The following is a 26,694-nucleotide window of genomic DNA, read 5'->3' on the forward strand; positions in this document are numbered from 1 at the left end:
TTGGTGCTGAATTTCCTCACAACTCAGCTAGAGATCTGTTTGGACCCAGGAAGAGTTCTTGCCAGATGATCTGGGGAGCTTGTCCACGGCTGCAGTGCTAAGATTCAGGCCACAGAACAGAGGAAGCATTTTTCTCTGCAGACCCCTTTCAAGCGAGAATGACATTTTACTGGCCACAGGCAGTCTCAAGTCTGTCTTTAAAAATTAGAGAGCTGATAAACACTAAGTGCAGTGAGTAAAATGCTTTCCAATAAAACACGTCCAGCTTCCTGGTTTTTGGTTTGCATGTTGACATGCAGTTTAGTTGCATGTCTGTGGTCACCTCTGAATGTAGGAAAATTGGGCATCGGTTCCTTTAAATAAGAAACATTTTCTGTTCAAGGGAGTCACCTCGGTTTTCCAGCTTTCCAAATCAAGTTTATTTTCTAGTTCTCTCTGTTCAGGAATTTTCTTTCTCTCTTCCTGAAGACCAGAGTTTGCCCTTCTGCTGGAAGGCAATGGTTTCACAGGTTCTCTTTCTTTTATCTCAAGAGTTTTTAAAGCCCTGCGGAATTTGGTAGCAAATTCTGAACGTAGAGAGAGAACCAGGAAGTGAGTCTTCCAGGGGCAGGCATAAAAGCCGGGTGGAGGCATCGAAAGTAAAAGTAAACTTCTTCCTGGAGGCGTTTCCAACCCCACCTCCTGTCTCCCCCTCCAGCTTGCCTCATTTCCAGGGATTTATCTCCAGCTGGGTTTTAAGAACGAGCCTCAGTAATCCGACCTGTGAAGTTAGGCAGTGTGGGGTCTTGTCGTTGGGAGTTTGGTGGCTGGGATGTTGCCAGGACTGTGTGGAGCAGGTGAGTGCCTGGTGCCCAGTTGGCTTCTGGATGCCGCCTTTCTCACTCGAGGACTCCCCGGGGAAGTCACCTCCGAGTCCTGCCAGGGTGCCAGGTTCTGAGTGGGTTCCTATCTGAACCACAGCCCCTGGCTTTGCTACTTTTTAATCTGAGGACGTGCCAGTTCCTCTGCTGCCTCGAGTATAGGTACATTGTCTGTCTCCTGCTGGTTTACTTTAGATTTCCCAGAACTTTATTTACCTTTTTATGTTTATTTTCTATACCACTTGTCCTGGGGCAGAGGGTTGAGTTGACCACTCAATCAGATGCCGATTCCCTATAAGCCCTTGGTCTTTGGGGCCCATGGGCCCCCCGACCCTGCCCTGCTTTACCCATTTTCTTGGATCTCCCCACTCCCCAACCTATCTCCTATCCTCGCTGGCTCCCAAAGTGTGTGTGTTTGCTAGTCGCTCAGTCATGTCTGACTCTTTGCAACCCTAGAAACTGTACCCGCCAGGCTTCTCTGTCCATGGGATTTTCCAGGCAAACATATTGGAATGGGTTGCCACTCCTGTCTCCCGGGGATCTTTGCAATCAGGGATCGAAACTGCTTTTCCTGCATTGGCACTTGGATTCTTTTCCACTGAGCCACCTGGGAAGCCCGGCTCCCAAAGGCAACCCTCACATCTTATGATACATATCCTTAATTGTTCTATATCTTTGTGAAATGTACCATTGTTTTGTGTGTGTACACTATGTCTTAAACTGTGTGACCAGAGCAAGAAAATAATTTCTCTGTACCTCTGGTTCCTCATCATTAGTGGGATTAACACCCCCTCAACAGGTAGCTGTGAGGATTTATTTGATAATAACAGCTTTAGCCACTTAGTGACTGGTGTTGCTCTGTACCCAGTAAGTGTTAGCAATTATTATTACATGTTATGTATTAGTATTCATATTGTAATTTTCTTGTTCTGTTTTTGACTTTTTATTTTTTATTTTTATTTTTGCAAGCAAGCAGTCTGTACTTTAAGTTCTATGTGTTTTGCCTGGTCCCACTTTGTAACTGCTGCTTATTATTCCATGACGGACAGTCTCTACAACTTATATAAGGACTATAGAAGAACTGGCCCACCAAGAACTTAGCTGGCTCCAGCTTGCAAACCTTTGCCATTCTGATAGGTACAAAGTAGGTAGCTCATACCTGCATTGTATTCCCCAGCTTAGTCATGAATTTGAGTATCATTCGCACACTTTGGCCATCTGAGTATCTCTGTCAAGGAACTCTATAGTCAGATCCATTGTCTTCCGTCAGGGTTTCTTTTCCTTGTTGATTTGCAGGAGACCTTTGTATATTTGAGGTATTTCTACTCCTGTGGCACAACCTGGGAACATGGACATGAAAGATGTGGTCTCTGCCTTTGTGAAGATCACAGCCTAGGATAGGAACCAGCCATAAAACAGCAGGACAGATATTGGGTGGATATATTTAGGAGGCTGCAAGAAAAGAGCAAGGGGGCACTTCCTGGGATAGGATTTAGCCACTAACAGGTTTTCATTCTGTGGCTGCCTTCTTACTTGGAGTTCTCAGGGCAGAGTCAAGGGAAGTTAAGGGCACAAAAGGAACACAGCACCCTTACCTAGCTCTCTGCAGGTGGAGGGGCATTTTCAGCTATCTTGTTAATCCTCTCGGCTGTGAAATTTGCCCTCTGAAAGCTAATAGTCCATTTGGGGAAAGAGAACATGTAGTTTCAAAGAAGAGAGGTGTTTTTTTTTTTTTTTTCTCTACTTTATTCATCAGAAAACAACTGATGAAAGCCGAAAGGCAGGGCTAAAGTGAGTTTTGTTCTCTGTTTTATCTCCAGGTCCCAGTCCATGGTGAGGGCCCTGGGATTTTATTTTTCCTTTGGTGAGTTTGGCTGGGCCTTTTGGGAGGAAACAATATGATTCTAGAGTTTTCTAGACCTAGACTGCTGAGGGTGAGATCTGGTGGTCTTGGGGTCATGGAGGTGATCTTGTATATGAATGTAGGTGGGGGAAACCATGAGAATTTCTGTGGGGGTCAGTAGACCCTCTGAACCATAGTGAGGGCCCATAGTTCCAGAACTCAAGACTGCTCAGGAGTGCTCAATGAGTATTATTGAAGGAAACCACTGAAATCTTAATAATGAACCCATAAAAATCTGTACATTTCTGAAAAGGAAAAGAAAGGGTTCTTAGCTATCATTCAGTTCAACTTTTTCCTTTTGGAACGTGGTACAGAAGCTCCGAAGAGAAAATGACCTGCCCAAAGTCACATAGCCAGAGGCAAGTTTCAGATGGCCAGCGTCCCCATCCAGCACCCACCTCATATTCCACGGGCTCCTTCTTGGAGATGAGGATGCGGGTGCCGCCTGGAGGCTGGCCTGCCTCACTCAGCCTATGGTGACTCAGGAGTTTTGAAAACAGGAAGTAAGCGAGCTACGCTGTTGGTTCTTCATTTGACTCTAATTCCTGTCTTAGATGTACTGAGAGAAGAGGCCCGTGAAGTGGCTGCTGCTGTGAAGGTTCCAGGATCCGCCTCTGGTAAGATCTGATGGGACTTTGGAGAGGAAGGCCTTTGATTCTAGAACTCTCTAGGCTACTGAGAATGGGATCTGGCAGGTTTGGGGCCCATAGGGTAATCCTAGTATTTGAGTGTAGATGAAGAAACTGGGAGAGTTAGCCGTGCCTCTGAAGGCCGTGGTGAGGGTTCAGAGATCCCAGATGTCCGTGCCCCTCCAGCTTTGGTAGATGATGCATTCCTGGGTTTTAGAGGGGGCGTACTCCAAGTATATTCATCTTTACAGAGGCCTCACCGTTATGCCAGCCAGACTTATCGAAGAACAGAAACCAAAATTCAAATCTCAACTGACTTTGCTGCTGTAGCTACCCGTCTGCCGACCCACAGACCACCAACATAAACACATACACACCTAAACAGACACACACAGAAACACACACACACAGTGCTAAGCACTCAATTGTTTATTTATTTATCTTTGCGGGATGGGGGTGGGGGGATTAAAAGGGTAAAGAACAGTACAGGGAATAATATACTGGCAATAGATTGATACTCACTATTTGTGGAGTTAACCATTCACAGGTGGAATTATGAATTTCATTCCAACATTGGTTTGGAAATGTGAGATTAAGCATTTACAGGTAAGTTATACATTCGTTCAGTTTGGTAGGTTTTAAACTTGACTGGAATGTGGATACCTTTTCTGGGCTGTGTGATAGTGCTGGCTGGGGCCCTGCAGTGAACAGTGCTTGTGTGGGTCTCTGGCAGGTTCTGGGTGAATCCCAATTTGGAGTGGGAATCCTGATTCAGGATGGGAACCCCAATTCGGAGTGATCCTCCTGGACTGGAGGGAATGGCCATCCTATTACCTAGGGCTTTCAGGCCTGAGACTAACTTTCCAGTACTCTTGAGCTTTGAATGAGACATAGATTTTTGTCTCAGAAGAGGAATGCAAATTTTGGGTTTATTTTCTCCAGCTTTGAGGTAGTTTTCCATTAGACTGAGAGAGCTCAGATGCTGCTAGAATGTTGTTAGAAGGATTGTTTGTGATTAGATGAGATTTATTTGCCATTTAATTGTGGTGTAACAGGCAGTGCTAATTTGGGACTCTGGGATGAGGTGCTGAGGTTTAAATCCAGGCTCCAGAACATACCAGCTTGGTTGTAAGGTTCTGACCTTCTCTCTGCTTTAGTGGATTTGTTAAGAATCTTTGTTTGTTGTTTCTTTTGGGGGTTTCTTTAAGAATTCTAAAGACTGTATAGTCCATGGGTTCACAAAGAGTTAGACATGACTGAGTGACTTTCACTTCACTTCACTTAGTCTTTTAAAATTTTAAGTAATTCATAATCTTTAAAAATATTTTGATTATGTGTCTTTATTAAATTTCTTCACTGGCTTCCAACTGCAATTAGAATAAAATCTAAATCTTTGCAGGGTCTGTCACTAAGCCTCTTGAGATGCTCTAATCTGGGCCTGATACCTCTCACTAGTTTATTTCTGAACTGATTTTTCATGGTAATAAAGTGAAGACGATAATAGCAATTTCTAGAGAGGATTGCAGTAAATGAGACAAGAAAAATATTTTTATGTTTATACCATTATATGTTATAAACATTTATATATCATAATACAAACATTTGGCTATATAAAAATACTTTGGGGCACACATTATAAAAATAATATAGTTACATATCATATAATACAAATATATATATGTGGGCTTATTACTTAGATATTGTATAATTGAAAGTAAAAGAAAACTTCTGAAGGCCTTTCCATTCCCACCCCTCTCCTCTATCTTGCATGCGATATAAATCAATATATTCAAATTGATATATTCTACATATGTATATGCATATATTATATATGCATATATGTGAATAAAATTGGGAAAAGAACCCACAAATGTGACCCCAAAATTACTTCTAAATTTTTCCAAGTGGTATTTTTCTTTTAAAAGTTCTCTAAGGAAAAAGTGTTACTTTTACTACTTTAGGATGAGAAAAATAGAGCAATGACTATTCTTTTAAAAATATTACTCTAATAAAGTTTCTGGCTTATGAGCTCATGCAATAAACCCATGTCCCATAAAAAAAGAAGTGTCTTTTAGTTCCTCTTCCTATAGATCTTAATCTAGAGATGGCCCGTGGTTAATGGTATAAAATCTGGAGCAGGTAATAGTGCTTCCCAGGTACTACGAGCAGAGAGATGGGTGACCTAAACAAAGACAATATTATACCACAATGTGTTTTGGAAAACCTGGGTCAGGAAAGAAGCCTCACCAGTACTTTCCCTACTAAGTGTCCATTTTAATGTGATGGAAAAATCACTTAGAAAGCACTGCCAAGCTATTACAAAGAAAATGAAATGACCTGGTTATAGAGGACAGGAGCCAATCATGTTATATTCAAACTCATGTCATTCTGGCTTTGGATTGGAATTTTTTTGTATGTCAGAAAGTGCTATTGAACATGTAACAAAAGCCTTAAAAAGCTTTATGTCTTTCATCTCAATAATGCTATTTCTAAGAAATTATTCTAATAAAATAATCAGAGTTGCATTGGAGATTTGTATTGTAAGATCATCCTAAATGTCATCACTGACTCAATGGACATGAGTTTGAGCAAGTTCCAGGAGATGTGAAGAACAGGGAAGCCTGGCATGCTGCAGTCCACGGGGTTGCAAAGAGCCGGACACGACTAAGCAACTGAACAACAACAAAAAATGTCATCAGAGACTGGTTAGATAAATTATTGCCCATGTATATGATTAGATGACTTACAGATTTTCAAATCCATGTTGTAGGAAAAAAACACGTCAAGTTGTACTTATAATATCAGTGGAAAAATACACTTACACCTCAGAAGTACAGTGTGTTCAAATAGGAGGGAAAATATATAAACAGTACTAAAATATTTGGTAGGAAAGACAGTAAAATATTATTAGGTAGTTATCTTTGTTTTTCTAAAGAGTTATTTGTTTATCTGTTTGCTTTTGGTCGCGCTGGGTCTTCACTGCTGCCTTGGGCTTTCTCCAGTTGCGGCGAGTGGGGGCTATCTCCAGTTGCGGTGCGCCAGCTTCGCATTGCTATTGCAGGCCACAGGCTCTAGGTTCGCGGGCTAGTAGTTGTGGCGCACAGTCTCAGTTGCTCTGAGGCATGTGGAGTCTTCCTGGACCGGGGATGGAACCTGTGTCCTCTGCGTTGGCAGGCAGATTCTTATCTACTGTACTACTGTAGGGAAGTCCTATCTTTGTTTTTTATTTTAAGTTTTTTTAAAAATTGAAGTATAGTTGATTTTCAATATTGTGTTAATTTCTGCTTCACAGCTAGTGACTCCGTCACACATGCACATGCGCGCGCGCACACACACACACACACACACACACACACACACACACACACACATCATTTTTTTCAATATTCTTTTCCATTATGCTTTATCATAGGATACTGAATATAGTTCTCAGTGCTGTACAGCAGGACCTTGTTGTTTATCCATTCCATTTATAGGAGCTTACATCTGTTAACTGCAACCTCCCGCTTCATCTCTGCCCCTTACCCCCTCTCCCTTGGCAACCACAAGCCTGTTTCTGTTTCATAAATCCGCTTCATTTGTCCTATTTTAGATTCCATAGATAAGTGATATCATATCTTATTCATCATTCTCTTTCTGATTTACTTAACTTAGTACGACAATGTCCGATTGCTGTAAATTATATTATTTCATTATTTTTTATAGCTGTGATATTTCATTGTATATATAAACCAGATCTTCTTTGTTCATCTGTTGATGGACACTTAGGTTGCTTCCATGTGTTGGCTATTGTGAATAGTGCTGCTATGAACATAGGAGTGAATGTATCCTTTTGGATGAGAGGTTTTGTCTGGATATATGCCCAGGAGTGGACTTGCTAGATTATATGGTAATTCTATTTTTAGTTTTCTGAGAAACTTCCTTACTATTTTCCATAGTGGTTGTGAGTGAGTGAAGTCGCTCAGTCGTGTTCAACTCTTTGCGACCCCATGGACTGTCGCCCACCAGGCTCCTCCATCCATGGAATTTTCTAGGCAAGAGTACTGGAGTGGGTTGCCATTTCCTTCTCCAGGGGATCTTCCCGACCCGGGGACTGAACCCAGGTCTCCCTCATTGCAGGCAGATGCTTTACTGTCTGAGCTACCAGGGAATCCCATTAGTGGCTGTACCAACTTACATTCAGAGAAGGTACTGGCAACCCACTCCAGTACTCTTGCCTGGAAAATCCCATGGATGGAGAAGCCTGGTAGGCTGCAGTCCATGGGGTTGTGAAGAGTCAGACGCAACTGAGCGACGTCACTTTCACTTTTCACTTTCATGCATTGGAGAAGGAAATGACAACCCACTCCAGTATTCTTGCCTGGAGAATCCCAGGGACAGCAAGGCCTGGTGGGCTCCCGTCTATGGGGTCGCACAGAGTCTGTCACGACTGAAGCGACTTAGCAGCAGCAGCAGCAATATTCTCACCAACAGTGTAGGAAGGTTCTCTTTTCTCTACATCCTCTCCAGCATTTGTTATTTATAGAGTTTTTAGTGATGGCGGTTCTGGCTGGTGTAAGGGGTACCTCATTGTAGTTTTGATTTGCATTTTCTCTAATAATTAACGATGTTGAGCATCTTTTCATGTGCCGATTGGCTATTTCTATTTCTCCTTTGGAGAAATGTCTCTCTGGGTCTTCTGACCATTTTATGGTTGGGGTTTTTGCTGTTGTTGAACTGTATGAACTGTTTGTATATTTTGGAAATTAAGCCCTTGTCAGTTACATCATTGGTAAATATTTTCTCCTATTCTGTAGATTGTCTTTTCATTTTGTTTTTGGTTTCCTTTGCTGTACAAAACTTTGTAAGCTTGATTAGGTCCCATTTGTTAATTTTTGTTTTTATTTCTATTGCCTTGGGAGACTGAAAACATTGGTAAAATTTATGCCTGGAATGTTTTGATTAGGGCTTTTAACTTTGGATGATAGAATTATGGGTGATTTTTATTCGATCTTTCCTGTATTTTCTAAGATGAATACAAAAAGCATTGTTATCATAGTCAGAAAACCATATCAGAAAATAATTGTTATAATATCAGAAAACAACTGCAGAGGGGAAAAAAGGAGATTCTGCTTTCATTTGATTCTGTGGTTGATTTTATTCTGTAAAATGATATTTTAGCAATGGTTAGAACTGGTTAAAAGATCTAAGGACACTGGACTTAATGATACTAAGCAGAGCTGGATCCAGTTCATATCCTTTCCAGATTCATATACTGGAATAAAAATAGAACTTTAAGTAGAGCTTTTAAGTTCATGTACATTTTGCATAAGTAACACGCGCAAATGGTAAAGATTCACACTGTGCAAAGGGTATAGAATGTAAAGTGAGTCTCTTCCTGTCCACATCCGGGCCTCCCCCAAACCCAGACCTCTAGTTTCTCTCCTCTCAGGCAACCAATGTATTTTCTTCAAAGATCTGTGAACACAAAAACTAGGCACTTTATGAGTTTGGTATGTCACTTTCCAGAATTTCTGTTTTTTTTTTTTTCTGCTTTTATAAGTATGTCTATAATCACTGAAAATCTGATTGTATTGTTTGAGTGTTTCTGAAAAGTAGCTATATGATTCTTGGTTATTATATCTTTACTGACATAACACATCTTGAATATCTATGCATTTTAATTTCAGAAGGTGGAGGGCATCTTCTTAAGTGCTGCACAACTTTCTGTGTGTGACCATACTGTAGTTGACTTAGCCATTCCTTTATTGGAGGACTTTGGGGATGTTTCTAGTTGTTCAAGCTTACATATCATGCTGTTGATATGTACAAACCCTGTAGAGCACATGTGTGCTCCTATAGAGTGTGATTTAAGGAATGAACCCACTAGTCTGTTCCCTGGAATGTCCAGCAGTTTTATTTGTTGAACTTTGAATTTATGCTTTTAGGTGCTGGCCAAATATTTAAGATATCAAAATATTTTTATGATAATTGATTGCTTTTGCAGTGAATGATCTAGGCTCTGCAGTCTTTATGAATCCAATGTAAAACAAAATGTATCTTCCCAAGAAACTGTCCCTACAGTTCCCTAATCAAGAAAACACTTTGTCTAAACAGTAGTGCCAGCTCTAGACCAAAAGTGTGAAAAAAAGTTTTGCCATGATTCCAATTCTAAAAAAAGAAATAATCAGAGGTATGCCCAGGATATATGAAAAAGTCCCTCAGTGCAATATTATTTTAACAGTAAAAAAACAGAAAATTGCTTAAAATCAATTTTATTTTCACATGCTGGAATTCAAGAAATATTTAAAATATGCCCAAGAAGAATGTTTATGGTAAGAGTAAACATTCATTCTAATTATTAAGTGGATTAAAAAAAACCCAGGTGTACATGTTTGTTTTTTATATAAATGTATCTTTATGTGCATGTGATGTATGATAATGACAACTGTGAACATGTTATAATTTTTTATATTTTCAATTTTTACCCTTCCCCCTCAAAAAAACCCCACTGTTCTATAATCAGCATTGGGAGGTTGGAAGTGTTTTTAAAAAGAAAAGCTAAAGAGCTTCAAAATCTTTAGGGTTACTTTAAAAGAAATTATTTTTCTGTGGGCCACTTTTAAAAAATACTAAAATTTATCTTAATGTTTCTATTTTAGTATCTGATGTACAAAATACACAGGTCCTGGTTCACTCTATCATCCCTCAAGTGATAGTGAGGATTCATGGTTTCATCCAAGAATGTCAGTGAATGCAGGGAGCTTAAAAATTCAGGAGCCTTGCTTCAGGGAGGAAAGAGATCCAAACAGGTTAAGATTATTTGATGTCAAGCAAAATGCCCAGGGGCACAGAGTCTGTGGGAACAAGCAAGTGATGGAGCTGAGGTTAAAGGTTTTCTAGTTCAAGGTTTGCAGACAGTAGCCCTGAGGTAAGGGAGTATTTGAGTAAGCCTTCAAGGAAAAGTTCTTTAACTATGGAGAGGTTGAAAATTGCTGCTTCCAACTGAAGTATCCAGTGAAGAAGCAGGAAAATTAGGAGGGTAAGAGAAGTGTTCAGGTTACATGAACACTTATAACCACCTGCTGTGGGGCCGGTGGTGTCCAGCCCCACAGCCAAGGTGTTTCCCTTCTTTCAGGTAAACATGCCTTTATTCAGTAGTTGTTGGTCGTTACTCTGCAAACATTATAGGTGTTACATACTCAAAGTGGGTCTTCCCTGGTTGCTCAGAAGGTAAAGAATCTACCTGCAGTACAGGAGACTTGGGTTTGATCCCTTGTTTGGGAAGATCCCCTGGAGAAGGGAATGGCTACCCACTGCAGTATTCTTGCCTGGGAAATCCCATGGACAGAGGAACCTGGAGGGCTACAGTCCATGAGGTGGCAAAGAGACAGACATGTCTGAGCGACTATCACTTTCACTTTCTTTCATACTCACAACACTGCAGGAGAGGTTGTTCTTTTGATCTCACCTTACAGAGGAGAATTTCACCCTAAGAGGCTCTGAACTGCCCAGGCCTGGGCCAGGCCCACCATGGGTTCTGGTCTAAGTTCTGTCTGACCCCACAGCCCCACTGCCTAGACACTCAGCTGCTGGTGAGATTCCTGGCTTTGACAGTGACCGTGTAGCCCGCCTCGTGTAGTTATGTCCCAGTCTTGTTACTATGCTGTGTCTGACATGAACCCTGCTCCAAGGGTTCCTTGTGCCTAGAATATAGGCTTATCAGAGCAGGGAAGATGAAGGAGAAATCCACGGTGACTCAAGGGGCTCAAGGGGGAAAACTCCAGATTCAGGACTACTTGTGTGAAGCCTGTCTGTGGTTTCCTGAAACACTACCCTCTCCCTTTCTTACCTGCTCAAACGTGTGTGTGTTAGTCACTCAGTTGTGTCTGGCTCTAGGAGACGCCCATGGACTACAGCCTGCAAGGCTCCTCTGTCCATGGAATTCTCCAGGCCAGAATACTGGAGTGGGTAGCTGTTCCCTTCTCCAGGGGATCTACCTGACCCAGGGGTCAAACCCAGGTCTCCTGCATTGCAGGTGGACTCTTTACCATCTGAGCCACCAGGGAAGCCCACTCAAACAAGTAAGTATGATGTGGAAATAGGGCTTCCCTGGAGTCTCAGTGGTAACAAATCTGCCTGCCAATGCAGGAGACCTGGGTTTGATCACTAGGTCAGAAAGATTCCCTAGAAAAGGAAATGTCAATCCACTCCAGTATTCTTGTCTGGGAAATGCCATGAACAGAGGAGCCTGACAGGCTACAGTCCGTGGGGCCAAAAAAGAGTCAGACACGACTTATCGACTATACAATAGCAACATGTGAAAATACCCCATAATTTGAGTTGAAAGGCTGACCAGATTCTTCTGAGTTCCGTTTCCAGTCTAGGGTTCTTGACTAGAGAGCCAGTCTTGAGGCCCTTGGGGGACCACACTGCATCGTGGCCTCCCACCATTGTTTCTGCCAGATCGTAGCACTTTTCCCACCTCCAACCCTTCCAATCTGTCCTCTACACTTCATTTTATTTTTAAAGTATAATATTTATTTTATACTGGAGTCCATTTACAATTTTGTGTTAGTTTCAGATGTACAGCAATGTGATTCAGTTATACATATATGTATGTCCCCCACACTTTAAATGTTAATACTAAATTGGATGACATCATTGTCGTGCTTACGATGCTTTCTTTGTTCCCCATTATCTCCAGGACAGAGCCTGACCCCCTTGACCCATGGTCTGGGCCCTTTATAATGGTTCCTGGCCACAGTTCCATCCCTTTGTCTCACCATTCCCTCTTTCAGACTCTTCAGGGTTACTTTTTGAGCTCCCCATGCCTGTCTGAACTGACTTGAACATTCTTGCTTCCATCTTTTGCATACATTATTTCCTTCAAGAATTGTCCTTCACCATCTTCTCCCCAAGGGTGACTCCTCTCCAGGAAGCTCTTCTTCCAGGTTGAGTTAAGGCTCTATATTTCTCCTGTGTGCTGGTTACAACTCTCTGACCACTGATTAGTTTGTAAATCTATTTTCCAAAACAATGTTATGTTCCAAGATGATAACAAGTGGGAACCTGTTTGTGTGTGTGTGTTTTTTTTTTCATTTTGTTTTTCTTCTTCCCTGTATCTTTAGCATAATGTCTGGCATATAGTAGATGTAATAGCATTTGATGAAGGAACAAACCAGTAAGTGGTAGTTTTCTTCCTCATCTGAAAATAACATTGTGTTTTAACCTAGGTAACAACTACATTCTCCTAACACTTGAAAAGCATGGATCTCACCCAATGTCTCTATAAAATTGGAGAGCAGCTGGGCAGTGACGACCTGGCTGCCCTCAAGTTCCTAAGCCGGGACCACATCCCATATAGGAAGCAGGAACCCATTAAGGATGCCTTGATGCTATTCCAGAGGCTCCAAGAAAAGAGAATGTTGGAGGAAAGCAATCTGTCCTTCTTGAAGGAGCTGCTTTTCCAAGTGAATAGACTGGATCTGCTGCTTAACTACTTGGACACCAGTGAGGAGGAGATGAAGAGGGAGCTTCAGATACCTGGCAGGGCCCAGATCTCTGCCTACAGGTGGGGAGAACCTCCGTGGTGTGGACCTGGGAGCTGTGGGTTTGAATGGATACATCTTTATGGGCAGGGCTGATATTGTATATAGGTTGTCTGTATGGAGTGACTTTGGAGGCTCTGGTAAGAAGTTTCACCAAGGCCAGGGTAAGAAATGTAGAGACTTTATGCAGAATTCAGAGGAAAAAAATGCTAAAACCAATAAAGTAAAATTTTCTTTACAGAGTGAAACATTACCAATAGGTACATGTGCTAACTGCTTCAGTCATGCCCGACTCTTTGTGACCCTATGGACTGTAGCCCTCTAGGCTCCTTTGTCCATGGGAATTCTCCAGGCAAGAATACTGGAGTGGGTTGTCATTTCCTCCTCCAGGGGATCTTCCCAACACAAGGATCGAACCTGTGTCTCTTATGTCTCCTGTATTGGCAGGCGGGTCCTTTACCACTAGCACCACCTGGGAAGCCACTGAAATTCAAATAGCCATGCTTTAAGCATTCTAACTCTCCTTTCTGTTACATGTCTGTTATCTTGATGCCTCTGCTTTGCTGATGTTCATACCATGCACTCAACTTTGCCTATTATTAAATAAAGCATTGCAGCTCCCCACTCGAGAACCCCTCCCATCTACTTGTGGATGACTATGAAATTCTCCACAGGGTTTTAGGCTTTTATTATACACTTTAAGGCTTGTGTTACTAAGTTCTTCAGTGAGGTGTGTGCTGCCAGTCATTCTGGATTGGCCAGGCTGGACCCCCACAATAATTGTTTTTTTTTTTTAATGGTATAAGATAATCATTTTTTTAAAAAATGATCATCTATTAACTTACTAACGGTTTTATGCTGGGTCTTCAGTTCTGCACCTGGGCTTTCTCTAGTTGTGGTGAGTAGGGGTCACTCTGTCTTGCAGTGCACGGACTTCTCATTGTGGTAGCTTCTCTTTTGTGGAACGTCGGCTCTAGGCGTGTGGGCTTCAGTTGTTGCAAGACTCTGGCTTGGTTGCTTCACTGCACATGCTTAGTTGCTCCACAGCAAGTGGAATTTTCCCCAGCCAGGTATAGAACTCGTGCTCCCTGCATTGGCCGGTGGATTCTTACCCACTGTTCCACCAGAGAAGTCTTAAGATAATCATTTCTAATCTATCCCTGGCCATACAGTGGAAACACCCACTGTAATAACCAATCATCCTAAAGGTTAAACAGCTTCCACAGTTTCACTTCATAAGCCAGTCTGCAATACCCAATGACTGCTTAATCCCCATGACTCCAGATACTGTCAGAAGAATGGCACTGGCTTGGGCTGTCTGTCCTGCCAAAGGCTTAACACAGTAGAGAAATCATTTTTCTAATTGTTCTGGAGTCTATGGGCCTGAACTTGAGGTGTTAACATGACGGGTTCCCTTTTGGAGGCTCTAAGGGAGAAAGTTCCCTCTTCTTTTAAAGACACCAACCATCGGGTTAGGACCACTTTAAGCCAGTCTACAGATGGACAAGGTAATGAGGGTATGAGGGGCCCAAATTCAGAGGGTGAGGGGCAGGGCAGCTGGGTATGTTCGGAGAGGAATGGGGAGATGGTGGTAAGGCATGGCCAGAGATGAAGAGGCAGACTAGGCTCAGTTCACAAAAGCCTGTGTTCCAAGAGGAGGTGTTTGGCCTTCCTATTGAAGGGAGTGGCTGGGAGAACATTGACTAGTTTTAATTGAAGAATTAAAACTGATGTGTGTTTTGAAAAGAATAATATCCAAAATCAAAGCTTTTTTTTCTTTCTGTGCAACAAGATCTTAATCCTATAGTGAAGGACAAGGGAAAAACACAATTCACTCAACTGATATTAACTGAAAGTTAAAATTGGGGAACTTTTAAATTTTTTAATTAAATTAAAAATATTTATTTAGTTATTTTGGCTGTGCTGAGTCTTCATTGCTGCACACAGGCTTTCTCTAGTTGCAGAGAGCACAGGCTACTCTTCGTTATGGTACACTGAACCTGGGGCTTGTGGGCTTCAGTAGCTGCAACTTTTGGGCCCTAGAGCATGGGCTAAGTAATCGTGGCACACAGACTTAGTTACCCTGCAGCATGTGGGATCTTCCTGGACCAGAGATTGAATCCATGTCCCCTGCATGAGCAGGTGGATTCTTAACCACTAAACCACCAGGGAAGACCCTGGGGAATTTAAATTCCATTAAGAGTGGGACAGTTGAGCTTGAGCCATGAGTCTTCAGTGTCACGACACGAGCCTCCTTCCAAGGACTCAGCTCATAAATCGTGTCATTAGCTGGTTTTATTTTAAAGGGAGGCCAGAGGATCAAGCCCACGTGACTCCATATATCAGATGGGAAATAATTGAAGAAAGTTAAAGTTCTGTTTCCCCCTATAGGATCCTGCTTTTCCAGATTTCAGAAGATGTGAACAAAGTGGAATTGAAGGATTTTAAGTTTTTTTTGAGCCAGGAGATTGCCAAATGTAAGCTGGATGATGACATGGTAAGACCTGGTGTCTCACCCGAGGTGTAGCCCTGAGGGTGAGTCAGCTGGTGGGGATTTCTGAGACTAAAGAGAGCTCTTGTCAGTAAAAGCAATCTGAATTCTCACTTTTTAACCAAGGGAGAAGAATGCTGTCTGGAATGAGTGCTGTAGATATGATGCCTTTGTATAATATGAGGTGATGCTCACATTAATTATCAGGGACAAGACAGAGTGAGGAACAAAGGCTGGTTGTGGGAGCCCAGGTCAGTGTGGGGGCCTGCAGAGCCAGGAGAGCCTCTGGTGGGCCTGAGACCATTTCCCCACTTCTGCAGTCTCTGAAAAACCTGGGACCTGGAACTCTGGGTGTGTGTGTGTGTGTGTGTGTGTGTGTGTGCGTGTGGTATGGTGTGTCTATACATATGTGTGTCTGTGCTGGGATGCAATGCTATATGTGTGTGTGTCTGTGTGTGTGTCTGTATGGTATGGTGTGTCTATACATATGTGTGTCTGTACTGTGATATAATGCTGTATGTGTGTCTGTGTGTGTGGTATGGTGTGTCTATACGTATGTGTGTCTGTGCTGCGATGTAATGCTGTATGTGTGTGTGTTTGTCTGTGTGTGTGGTATGGTGTGTCTATACATATGTGTGTCTGTGCTGTGGTGTAATGCTGTATGTGTGTGTGTTTGTGTGTGTGTGTGTATGGTATGGTGTGTCTGTACGTATGTGTGTCTGTGTTGCGATGTAATGCTGTATGTGTGTGTGTTTGTCTGTGTGTGTGTGTATGGTATGGTGTATCTGTACGTATGTGTGTCTGTACTGCGATGTAATGCTGTATGTGTGTGTCTGTGTATGTGTATGGTATGGTGTTTCTGTATGTATGTGTGTCTGTGCTGCGATGTAATGCTGTATGTGTGTGTGTTTGTGTGTATGGTATGGTGTGTCTGTGTGTATGTGTGTCTGTGCTATGATGTAATGCTGTATGTGTGTGTGTTTGTGTGTGTATGTGTGTATGGTATAGTGTGTCTGTATGTATGTGTGTCTGTGCTTCGATGTAATGCTGTATGTGTGTGTGTTTGTGTGTGTGTGTGTATGGTATGGTGTGTCTGTATGTATGTGTGTCTGTGCTGCGATGTAATGCTGTATGTGTGTGTGTTTGTGTGTATGGTATGGTGTGTCTGTGTGTATGTGTGTCTGTGCTATGATGTAATGCTGTATGTGTGTGTGTTTGTGTGTGTATGTGTGTATGGTATGGTGTGTCTGTATGTATGTGTGTCTGTGCTGTGATGTAATGCTGTATGTGTGTGTGTTTGTGTGTGTATGTGTGTATGGTATGGTGTGTCTGTATGTATGTGTGTCTGTGCTGCGATGTAATGCTGTATGTGTGTGTGTATGGTATGGTGTGTCTGTGTGTATGTGTGTCTGTGCTGCGATGTAATGCTGTATATGTGTGTGTTTGTCTGTGTGTGTGTTTGTCTGTGTGTGTGTGTTGCAGTGCACTGGTCACTGAACTGTTGTTGAGGACCCTCAGCATGGAGGTGCGTGGGTGCCAGAGGCAATGTAGGGTGTGAGGCCGTTCCCAGGGCTGTTGCCATGGGGACTGGGCTGCTGCGTCTCAGCCATGTGCCTGGGCTGCTTCACTGTCTTCACATAAAAATGTCCATAGATGGTTGGGCCTGGGGACTGGGTGACATCTGAGGTGACTTCTTCTCTGTCTTATTTCTGTCTTTTTGGGCCAGAAAACATAAATTCCCTCCCTGATAGTTTATTGATTGGCTTTATAAGACCAGGATGTCCACTTAAGAGGATCAGCTTGGGAAGCTAGGTGGGTGTCTAATTTGGAGGAAGTGGAAATAAAAAAAATAATAATCTGAAAGTCAGTAAAACTCCATCCTGTTTTCTAACTTGATTTCTCCTCCCTCTAGACTTTGCTTGATATTTTCGTGGAGATGGAGAAGAGGACCATCCTAGGGGAAAATAACTTGGACACCCTGAAAAGAATCTGTGAGCAGGTCAACAAGAGCTTGCTGAAGAAAATCTATGATTATGAAGAATTAAGAAAAGGTATAAATAACCTGAGAGCTGTGAATCAGCAAAATGTAGTCTTAAATGGACAGATCTTCTATGTCACAACTGTTTCTAATCAAATATGTGTATGTTTCTTTTAAGATTCAGAGAGAATAATGAGACTTGAAAGAGATCCAGATGAATTTTCAAATGGTAATACTTGCAGATATGTTTTCAAGGTCTATTTAGTTAATTTACTTCCCAGGTGGCTCTAGTGGTAAATAAGCCACCTGCCAATGGAGGAGATGCAAGAGATGTGGGTTCAATGTCTGGGTCGGGAAGACCCCATGGAGAAGGAAGTGGCAGCCCACTCGAGTATTCTTACCTGGAAAACCCCATGGACCGAGGAGCCTGGCGGGCTACAGTCCGCGGGGTCTCAAAGAGTCAGACAATGACTAAACTACAAGCCTCACTGTCTCCTCTCTACAACCTTTACCACATCTGCGTCTTAATGGACCTGTTCTCCTAATAGCGGTGACTACTAGTCACCTTCTCTGCACACTGGAAGATGTAAAAGGAATTGTCAAAAGGCAGAGACCCTGTAACCTCAGGCTGGCAAGTTTGAAATACAGGCAGAATGAGTCAGCAGTAAGATTTTCCCTTATTCTGTGGACTGTAGTATATTATGTTCCAGGCGGTCAGTGAATTTACATTTTAAAACGGACCTTATGTTGTCCTGGGTGCCACCTCTTTCTTAACCAATATCTTCCCTGTCACATTTCATTCCAGATATGTCACAATCGCTTCCAGAGGAGGGCTCCTCTGAGATGCTGGCCATGTCAGACTCTCCAGGAGAACAGGGCAGTGAGTTGCAGGTACCAGGAAATCCCCATTTCTTTCCCCTTTTGTGCTGCAGATTCTAGTTATTGTGTTCCTGAGCTTTTTTTTTTTTTTTTCAAATAAACTAATAAGGGACAGAAACTTAATGAAAAGTGTTGAGAACTATAGAAAAATTCCACAAAAGCACAAGTTTAAAATGTGACTTTGGAATTTGGTAAAGGTGATCTCTTTGGTTTCCTGTGTGTTAAATGTCTAGTTTAAAACCAAAGATGTGGGAAGAGTTGGAGGACAGAGGAGTAGGGAGCCTCTAACCTGATCCCTTTAGCAGCTGCCTCAGCCTAAATGGGAGGGGGCTTTTGGGGGGAAAGTTGAGCAGGACTGGAAGAAGCAAAGTCTTCATTTAGCTTGGCATTTCAGAACTGTTTCTCCTTTATGATTAGGCGGAAGCAGCAAATGTTGACAATCTAGTCATCTCTATGTTCTCCTCCCATTGAGCAGGCCCAAGAATTGCCTTTCCTGGTATCACTTATGTTTCTGTAGCCTTCAACACTTTACCACCTTCTTACTCATCAGCCCATTCACTCTTCCTAGGGAAGCAGAGGAATTGCTATTAGCCAAAAGTCTAGTGAGAAAAACTTGAAATTAAGCTTAGGAGAGACCATTCATTAGTGGACTTCTGAGCAAATCACCAGACGTCTCTTGGTATGAACATCAAGGATTAGCCAAAGTCATGTGGCACTTTGTAAACAGTAAAGCACTCTGCTGACGTCATCCCCACCCATCAGCTAATGACCCCAAGGGCAAGAGAGATTCAATAACTTGTCCCAAGTCTTGAGGTTATTGAGCCAGGAATTTAGCTCCCTAGTTTGGGGCCCTTTCCTCTACTTTGAGGAACTGCATGGATTTCCCAACAAATGCTAAATATCTCAGCACTAAAACAGCCCTGGGGAAATCAGGAGGTCCCCGGGTCACTGTCAAGTACTAGAACCTAGATATTGTAACCCATAGAATAACCTGTCTGTCTCCTCCAGTCACTGTGGTCCTCAGAGCCGAGTTAAGCCATCGGCTTTAAAAATCCTGGGACCATGCTGTGTTGTGTGATGGATAGGTCCTCAGCTGCTAGCCCAGAGTGTGGATGAGATGATCAGAGAGCCAAGAGAATCACAAGGTCACAAAGGGGCAGCCTAAAGACAGCACTACAATAGTCCTTAGTCCTGCAACTCCTGATTGAGCTCTCTCAAATGAATAATAAATCCTAGCCCCTGACACAGATGTTCTGTGCCTTGGGCAGAGATGAGAATAAATAATACTAATATAATATGACAACAACACTATTAATATAAGTACGAATGCTCAGGAGACTCAAATATTGGGACATTGACTTTATACACTAAAAAGTGGGGAAGAAGTCTGGGGATCCTTTGTCAGGGGAATGAATGGAAACTAGTTCCTTAGGGGAGCAGTGCCAAGTTGGGGTGGGGCCATGGAAAGTGCATTCGCATCCCATTTGGGCTTGGGTGATGCCTAACCAAAGTTTACCCAGAGAGTCAGCTCCTGGGTTGGATTTTTGTTTTCCAGACATCCGACACAGTTTACCGAATGACAAGCAAACCTCGGGGATACTGTTTGATCTTTAACAATTATGATTTTAGCATAGCACGGGAGCAGGTGCCCGAACTTCACAGCCTTAAGGATAGGAATGGAACACACTTGGATGCAGGTACAGTAGAACAGAAAAGAAATATTTCTAATACCTATGTTTTTGTTGAAAAGGGAGAACAAAAGCTGTATCAACAGGGCCACATGTTTCAAAAAGGTGAATATAATCATATTTCCCTGTGGACAGGAAGAACATTCTTATATATTTGCTAGTTTTCTGCTTTTGTTTTTTTTTTAATTAATGTTTAAAATCAAAGCAATATATTTATAAAGATAAAATATTAAATCTTACTAAAAGGCTATAAGGAACAATAAACTTAATTTTTATTTATTTTTGGCTACACCAGGTCTTCGTTGCTACATGCAGGCTTTCTCTAGTTGCAGCTAGTGGCCTTCTTGTTGTGGTGGCTTCTCTTGTTGTGGCTTGAGGACTCTAGAGTGCGGGCTCAGTAGTTGTGGCTCATGAGCTTAGTTGTCCAGGGGCACGTGGGATCCTAGTTCCGGGACCAGGGAACAAACCTGGGTCCCCTGCATTGGCAGGTGGATTCTTATCCACTGGACCACCAGCGAAGTCCCTAACCTTCATTTTTAATGCAACTAAATGCATAGAGCTTCTGGAGAGTGTTATTAGGTGTTGGGTGAAAACATTGCTTTGGTATAAACCGTTTATGGAAGTTGGGCTCTGAGTGCAGCAGAAATTGAGTTCTTAACATAAATAGCATTTTCAAATGTTAAACTAACCAGAAATTCTTTGGCTCAGTCTTTTCCGGCTAAGATTGAGATCTTACAGGTTGAATGAAAAATAATTTGCATCATGTGAATGCAGATATGACGACAACTAAAAGCAATAAAATAAATAATCCAACTCAATCCATAGTGATATTAAGAATTTCAACTTGATGAAAGAATTTTTGAAAATGGTGTTTATGAGTCATAACATCAGGTAATGACTTATTTTTTTAAATAGAGTAGCACTTAGAAAATTAAGATAGGTTGATTTTAATCATCAGGACTCTGTGAATGTTTTCTGTTAACATTTGTTTATTCAAGCAAGTCTATTCTAAGGTTTTTAAACAGCCATAGAGCTTAAGTTCACTGGCTGCATCATTTATCATCATATAGCTTGGTTTATTTTAATAAGAAAGGAAGCATATTAAAGAATATTATATTTACATAGTACTGGTAATATATAGATTTCTACTGCTTCAACTAAATGTTATAAATGTTTAAGAACACCAAGTGCTCATCATCCACAATAGAAACTCAATACAAAAGTCTAAAATTTATAAATAAATAAATAGAAATGTACCCAAATTCATTACAAAATGGAGACTTATACCCCCCTCCCCCAAATAGTTAAAAGTTGAAAGTGGTTGCCTTCACAGAAGTGGCTGGACAGAATATAACTGGGTAGTAGGAAAGAGTAGAGAAGGGGTAACTATTTTGTAATAAGTCTTTTAGTTCTACTTGACTTTTTAAGCATTCATATCTTGTATTTTGATAAACAGCTCTGAGAAGATACAGGATAAAATAAATATGGATTTTGTATTAAAAATTTGTTTTGCTTTCTTTCTGGTTATGTAAGTGGTACAGTTAGTTTTTAGACCGGTTCGGTAGTAAGCCTTAAAAATAGTTTACCCATCTTGTAGACTAGTTGAGAAAAGACAATAGCAGTCTCCCCTTTCTCATTTGCCTGAGAACTGGGAAATGTTTGCAGCTAGTGGCAGTAAATATTAGAAGCCTACGGAATCCAGCCACTAACATAGTGGGTCTTGTTCTTAAATTCTGGTTCAAATTCTTATCTGATCAATGTTCTCTCTAGTTCTAGGTTGTGGTCTAGGAATTACTGCCGTATACTATTGACTTTTCTTTCCTTTGTTTTCAATAAACTTATTTATTTATGGCTGCATTGGGTCTTCATTGCTGTGTGTGGGCTTTCTCTAGTTGCAGTGAGTGGGGGCTACTCTCTCTGTGGTGTGTAGGCGTCTCATTGTGGTGGCTTCTCTTCTTGCAGAGCATGGGCACTATAGTATGCAGGCTTCAGTTGTTGCTATGCCCCGGGCTTAGTTGCTCCAAGGAATGTGGAACCTTCCTGGACCAGGATCTAACCCATACCCTCTGCACTGGCAGGCAGATTCTTAACCACTGGACCACCAGGGAGGTCCAATATGATTTTTCTTGTTTCACTTTTCAGAGGCTTTGGACAAGACCTTTCGTGAACTTCATTTTGAGATAGTGCACTACAGAGACCAAACAGCAAAGGGAATCTGTGAGGTTCTGAAATCCTACCAGAAGAAGGACCACAAAACCAAAGACTGCTTCATCTGCTGCATCCTCACCCATGGAAACAAGGGCACCATCTATGGCTCCGATGGGCAAGAAGCCCCCATCTATGAGCTGACCTCCTACTTCACTGGATCAAAATGCCCTTCCCTTGTTGGCAAACCCAAAATCTTTTTTATTCAGGCTTGTCAAGGGGATAAGTACCAGAGAGGAATAGCTGTTGAGACCGACTCAGAACAGATGGAAGCCTATTTAGAAGCGGATTCATCACCTCAGAAGAGATATATCCCAGATGAGGCTGACTTTCTGCTGGGGATGGCCACTGTGAACAACTGTGTTTCCTACCGAAGCATCTTGAAGGGGACCTGGTATATCCAATCACTTTGCCAGAACCTGAGAGAAAGATGTCCTCGGTAATTTTTGCTTATTCAATCCTACATTCATCTCCAAATGTCTAGTTGTGGATCACGTAGCTGATTCTCAGGTCAGTTGCAGAATGAAAGAGACAGCAAGTGTTAAGATCTTTAGTTCACAGATGGAAAAACCTGAGATGCTTACAGAGGATTTTCTTTTAGTTAGTACAAAGGGCCATCAGTATATCATAGAACTGGAGAGATGGCAAAATCATATAGTACAGCTCTGTTTTTAGGCAGAAACATGACTGAACCCACTCAACAAGTTTGGAATTTCAATGTTTAACATTCTCTTACTCTGTCAAAAGTGAAAGTGTTAGTTGCTCAGTTGTGTCTGACTCTTTATGACCCCATAGACTGTAGCCCACCAGGCTCCTCTGTCCATGCAATTTCCCAGGCAAGAGTACTCGAGTGGGTTGCTATTTCCTCCTCCAGGGTATCTTCCGAACTCGGGAGCGAACCCAGGTCTCCTGCATTGCAGGTGGATTTTTCTTTTTTCAAACCATCTGAGCCACCAGGGAAGACTTCTATAATAGCTCACCAACCTCAAACCCTTTTGTGGGAGTTAAGAGCCAAGAGTAGAAACCTTTTATATTGCCAATAATTTGACTGCTTTGAAGCTCACAACATGTGGGAAAATATCTTTTTCTCATTTATTATCTTATGTTTCCATAGTTAAATGATAGTTTTGTATGGCTTAGTTCACCTAATGTACATATAACCAGCAAATAAATAGCAAGAACTCCTCTGCAAGTTGCTTCTAGTTTTGTGTCTCATTATGTTTTAAGTGTGTGAAGAGCAAGAATTGTCCATGGCAGAGAAAGGACTGAGAGGGAACCATAACATCTAGGCTACATTTTCATTTTGCAACTTAGACAGTAAATGAACCTGCAAGGTTCCAGGGAGCTAGCTACAGAGGTGAATGAACAGGATGCCCAACTAAACTGATAAGAGGTGCTGGTGAGGAAGGGGTGGAGTTGCTGCAGGAGACATTCTATTTCTACTTGCTTCAAGTTTGATGGGGCCATCAATGAATCCACAGAAGCAATGCCAATTTGAGGCAGAGGATGTTGAGGGGCCTTGAGGAGATTAGTGGGTAAGTGACATAGTACTTGGAGTTGCTGCATGCTGCTGCTAAGTCACTTCAGTCGTGTCCAATTCTGTGCAACCCCAAAGATGGCAGCCCAACAGGCTCCGATGTCTCTGGGATTCTCCAGGCAAGAACACTGGAGTGGGTTGCCATTTCCTTCTCCAATGCATGAGTGAGGTACGAATAGGTCAGGAGGGAAAGAAACCAAATCCAGTGTTGACACTGAGGTTTCGGATGGTCTTAAGATCCCAAATAAACCAAAGGTAAGTTATGAAGCTCTGAGAACTTCTTTACCGAGAAAGCTGGGGTAGGCCTTGGTTTAACACCTTATGAATTCAAATGCCTGATGTTTTGAGGGAAATAATTATCATTAACCACAGTAGATGATAGTGATTTCCTCCCATAGATATGTAATAACAAGGTTCTGTTACATTTTTCAGGGGTGAAGACATTCTGACCATCCTAACCAAGGTGAACTTCGAAGTAAGCAAAAAGGATGACAAGCAAAACATGGGCAAACAGATGCCACAACCTACTTTCACACTGCGAAAAAAACTCTTCTTTCCTCTTAATTGATGCTATTGTTTAGTTGTATAACTAGACAATAGTTATGCAACTGAACAATAGTTAAAATGCTGCTACTTTATTCTCTTTCTTCTTTTTATTTTCAAATAGCTGGGAAAGCATGAGAGTCAGGACAACATAATTTTCATGCAAATTCAAGCCTAAATCTCTGGCTTTGTAGACAATAACAGTCATAGCTGTGGTCTTGATTTCAGTTGTGTTTTTAATTTGATGAAAAGGTTTAAAAATGAACTAAAATAAACACAAGAAACACAGTAAGTTTAAAAGAAATATCAAAGATCATGGAGGGAGATTTTTGTGATCTGACCTAGCTGAAAAATCCCCTCGACTATTGAGGTTCAGGGTATAAAGTTCCCACATCCAACCTGATTGCTCTTGATGTATATGATAAGCTGTCCTGGAAACATGTAACCCTCCTCTCCTTAGCCATGAGCAGACTCTGATTTTCAGTGGTGAAAACCACCACTCTTTAGACTTCAGTTTCAAAAGCTTAGAGATTATTTTCCTTTTTTAAAAAAATTATTCATAAATGCAGCATTCAACATACTTTTAAGAGAAATGATGTTAATATTAACTCGTTTTATACTTCCAGTAGATCTTTTCCCAAGCTATCCTTTATACTAATTTGCAATATTTTGTAAAATAAAAAATTTTTTAAATTCATATATTAAAGATTTTAAAAATACCAAATGATTTTGTTTCTTAAAGAATCTTTCCAAACTCCTTTTTCAGCTTTTATATACATGCTTCTGCAGTGCTGAACATGATTTGCTTTTTTGCTAACAATGCAGTATACCTTTTATATGTTTGCTCTTTCTTTATATGTTCAATTCACTTTAAATCTTTAGTAATTAATAATTAGTAATGTAAGAAATATTTTTAACAGAATAAAATATAATTTATCATACTATGCCTTGGAGATTTTTTTTTTTTTTTTTTTGCCAATAGAACCTAGTCTTACAGGTAGAAAATGTTTGGGTCATAGATATGTTTTCCTTGAGCCTTCTAATATTGGTTCACATAGTTGTATTTTTTAAACATTTCTTGTCTAAAAACTCCCCACTTCTTCTCCATATTTAAAAATTGGAAGCTGTCACATAAAAACCAGAATACTTTCTTTTGAAGACCAGAATATCTGACCACATTTACACCATGCTCCTGTTTGGCAATAATGAAATGGGTTTACCGAATTTCCACCACCCTTACCCCATACCCCCAATCCCCACACCATTCTGTCCAATTCCGTCATTGAGACTGCTGCCAGTTACCATTTATCACTGTGCTTATGTGGTTATTTTTTCTTATGTTAAGCCCACTTCCCTTATTTATGTTGCCTATCTTCTAGACATTTGAATTCTGGGAATAGTTTGGAGATGATGACAGGAATCATCAGAAATTCTTCCCAAATCATAGGGTTGGGAACATATTGAGAAGTAGGGGAGTGGAGACACATATAAGAGAGAAAAGGTTTGGGGGATCAATTCAACAAATTATCATTCTTGCTAGTGAAATGTCTGAGGGACAAAAGGCACACCCCAAAATATTGTCAGCGTTTAATAGAAGTTCTTTGGTAATGAAATATGTAAAGGTGGAAGAGAAAATAGTACAAAGCCTAGAGACCCTCAGCTCTAGGTATAGAGACAATCACTTTTCAATGACGAGTCATGAATGTCCATGTAATTGAGATGAGAATTCAAACATTCTCAGTCACTCAGAAGAAAACAAATTGTGAAAAGTCACAAGTAGAATCAAGGCAAGGCCATATACATTTCTCGAGAAAACCTCACAGGAGTTCTTAAGCCTACCAAAGATGGTTCCTAATATCTTTGGTCATAGAGACCGACTCTTCTTCTCATGACTCTTGTGTTTCACTGTCACCATCTTCTGAAGTGTCAGAAATATGCTCATAAACAGTAACAGAGGTAGATCTCCCAAATTGTTCATCATAAATTTCTTCATTTTTGGCAAGTATCTTTTGCCTATAAAGAGAAGATTTATAGGGGTAAAGGGTAGAAAGGGATATAAGACATCTGGGAGGCAGAGAAATGTGGTTTTGTTCCTTTACTGGTTGGGAGTGGTCTCTTTCAATATTTGCAGTGATTTTGAATTTAGGGAGACATGAAATTTGGATTACCAAATTCCCATATGAAGAATTTATGACAAAATTAACACGGTGAACAATTTCCCTTTGTTAAAGTATTGATCAAAAGTTACTTCAATGATTTAAGATGCATCTTCAAGTAACAGTATAATTTCTGACCTGAGGTTGATTTTCATAAGAACCAAATGCAGCCGCATCTAAAGGTAAACTATTGACACCTAAATCCCATGTAAAAAAAAAAAAAAAAAGATACCAACAGAAGACTCTTTAATGGGGCTTCCCTGATAGCTCAGTTGGTAAAGAATCCACCTGCAAT

General features: G+C 41.2%; 1 protein-coding gene across 2 annotated transcripts; it reads left to right on the plus strand.

Annotated features, from left to right (window-relative positions):
• The first annotated feature begins 679 nt into the window (after positions 1 to 679).
• On the plus strand, positions 680 to 25,090 carry CASP8 (caspase 8). 2 transcript variants are annotated; one of them, XM_068967091.1, is made up of 11 exons: positions 680 to 836; positions 2,681 to 2,724; positions 3,318 to 3,380; positions 12,608 to 12,945; positions 15,314 to 15,419; positions 17,326 to 17,464; positions 17,570 to 17,620; positions 18,197 to 18,282; positions 19,826 to 19,967; positions 22,101 to 22,602; positions 24,133 to 25,090. In XM_068967091.1, exons 4-11 carry the CDS (start codon positions 12,641 to 12,643, stop codon positions 24,266 to 24,268), a joined length of 1,467 nt encoding a protein of 488 aa, XP_068823192.1. In that variant the 5' UTR covers positions 680 to 836; positions 2,681 to 2,724; positions 3,318 to 3,380; positions 12,608 to 12,640; the 3' UTR covers positions 24,269 to 25,090. The 2 variants fall into 2 exon arrangements, with proteins under 2 accessions (XP_068823192.1, XP_068823193.1); XM_068967092.1 differs by lacking the exon at positions 17,570 to 17,620.
• The last annotated feature ends 1,604 nt before the right edge of the window (positions 25,091 to 26,694 follow it).

Source organism: Capricornis sumatraensis, chromosome 3 (genome assembly GCF_032405125.1).
Source record: "Capricornis sumatraensis isolate serow.1 chromosome 3, serow.2, whole genome shotgun sequence".
Classification (NCBI taxonomy): domain Eukaryota; kingdom Metazoa; phylum Chordata; class Mammalia; order Artiodactyla; family Bovidae; genus Capricornis; species Capricornis sumatraensis.

What these genes read in the sequence shown, in the direction of transcription:
- CASP8 (XM_068967091.1), top strand. Translation starts at nt 12,641, where the DNA reads ATGGATCTCACCCAATGTCTCTATAAAATTGGAGAGCAGCTGGGCAGT. An exon ending in TTATGAAGAATTAAGAAAAG is followed by an intron (nt 17,465 to 17,569) that starts GTATAAATAACC and finishes GTTTCTTTTAAG; the next exon opens with ATTCAGAGAGAATAATGAGA. An exon ending in TCCAGATGAATTTTCAAATG is followed by an intron (nt 17,621 to 18,196) that starts GTAATACTTGCA and finishes ATTTCATTCCAG; the next exon opens with ATATGTCACAATCGCTTCCA.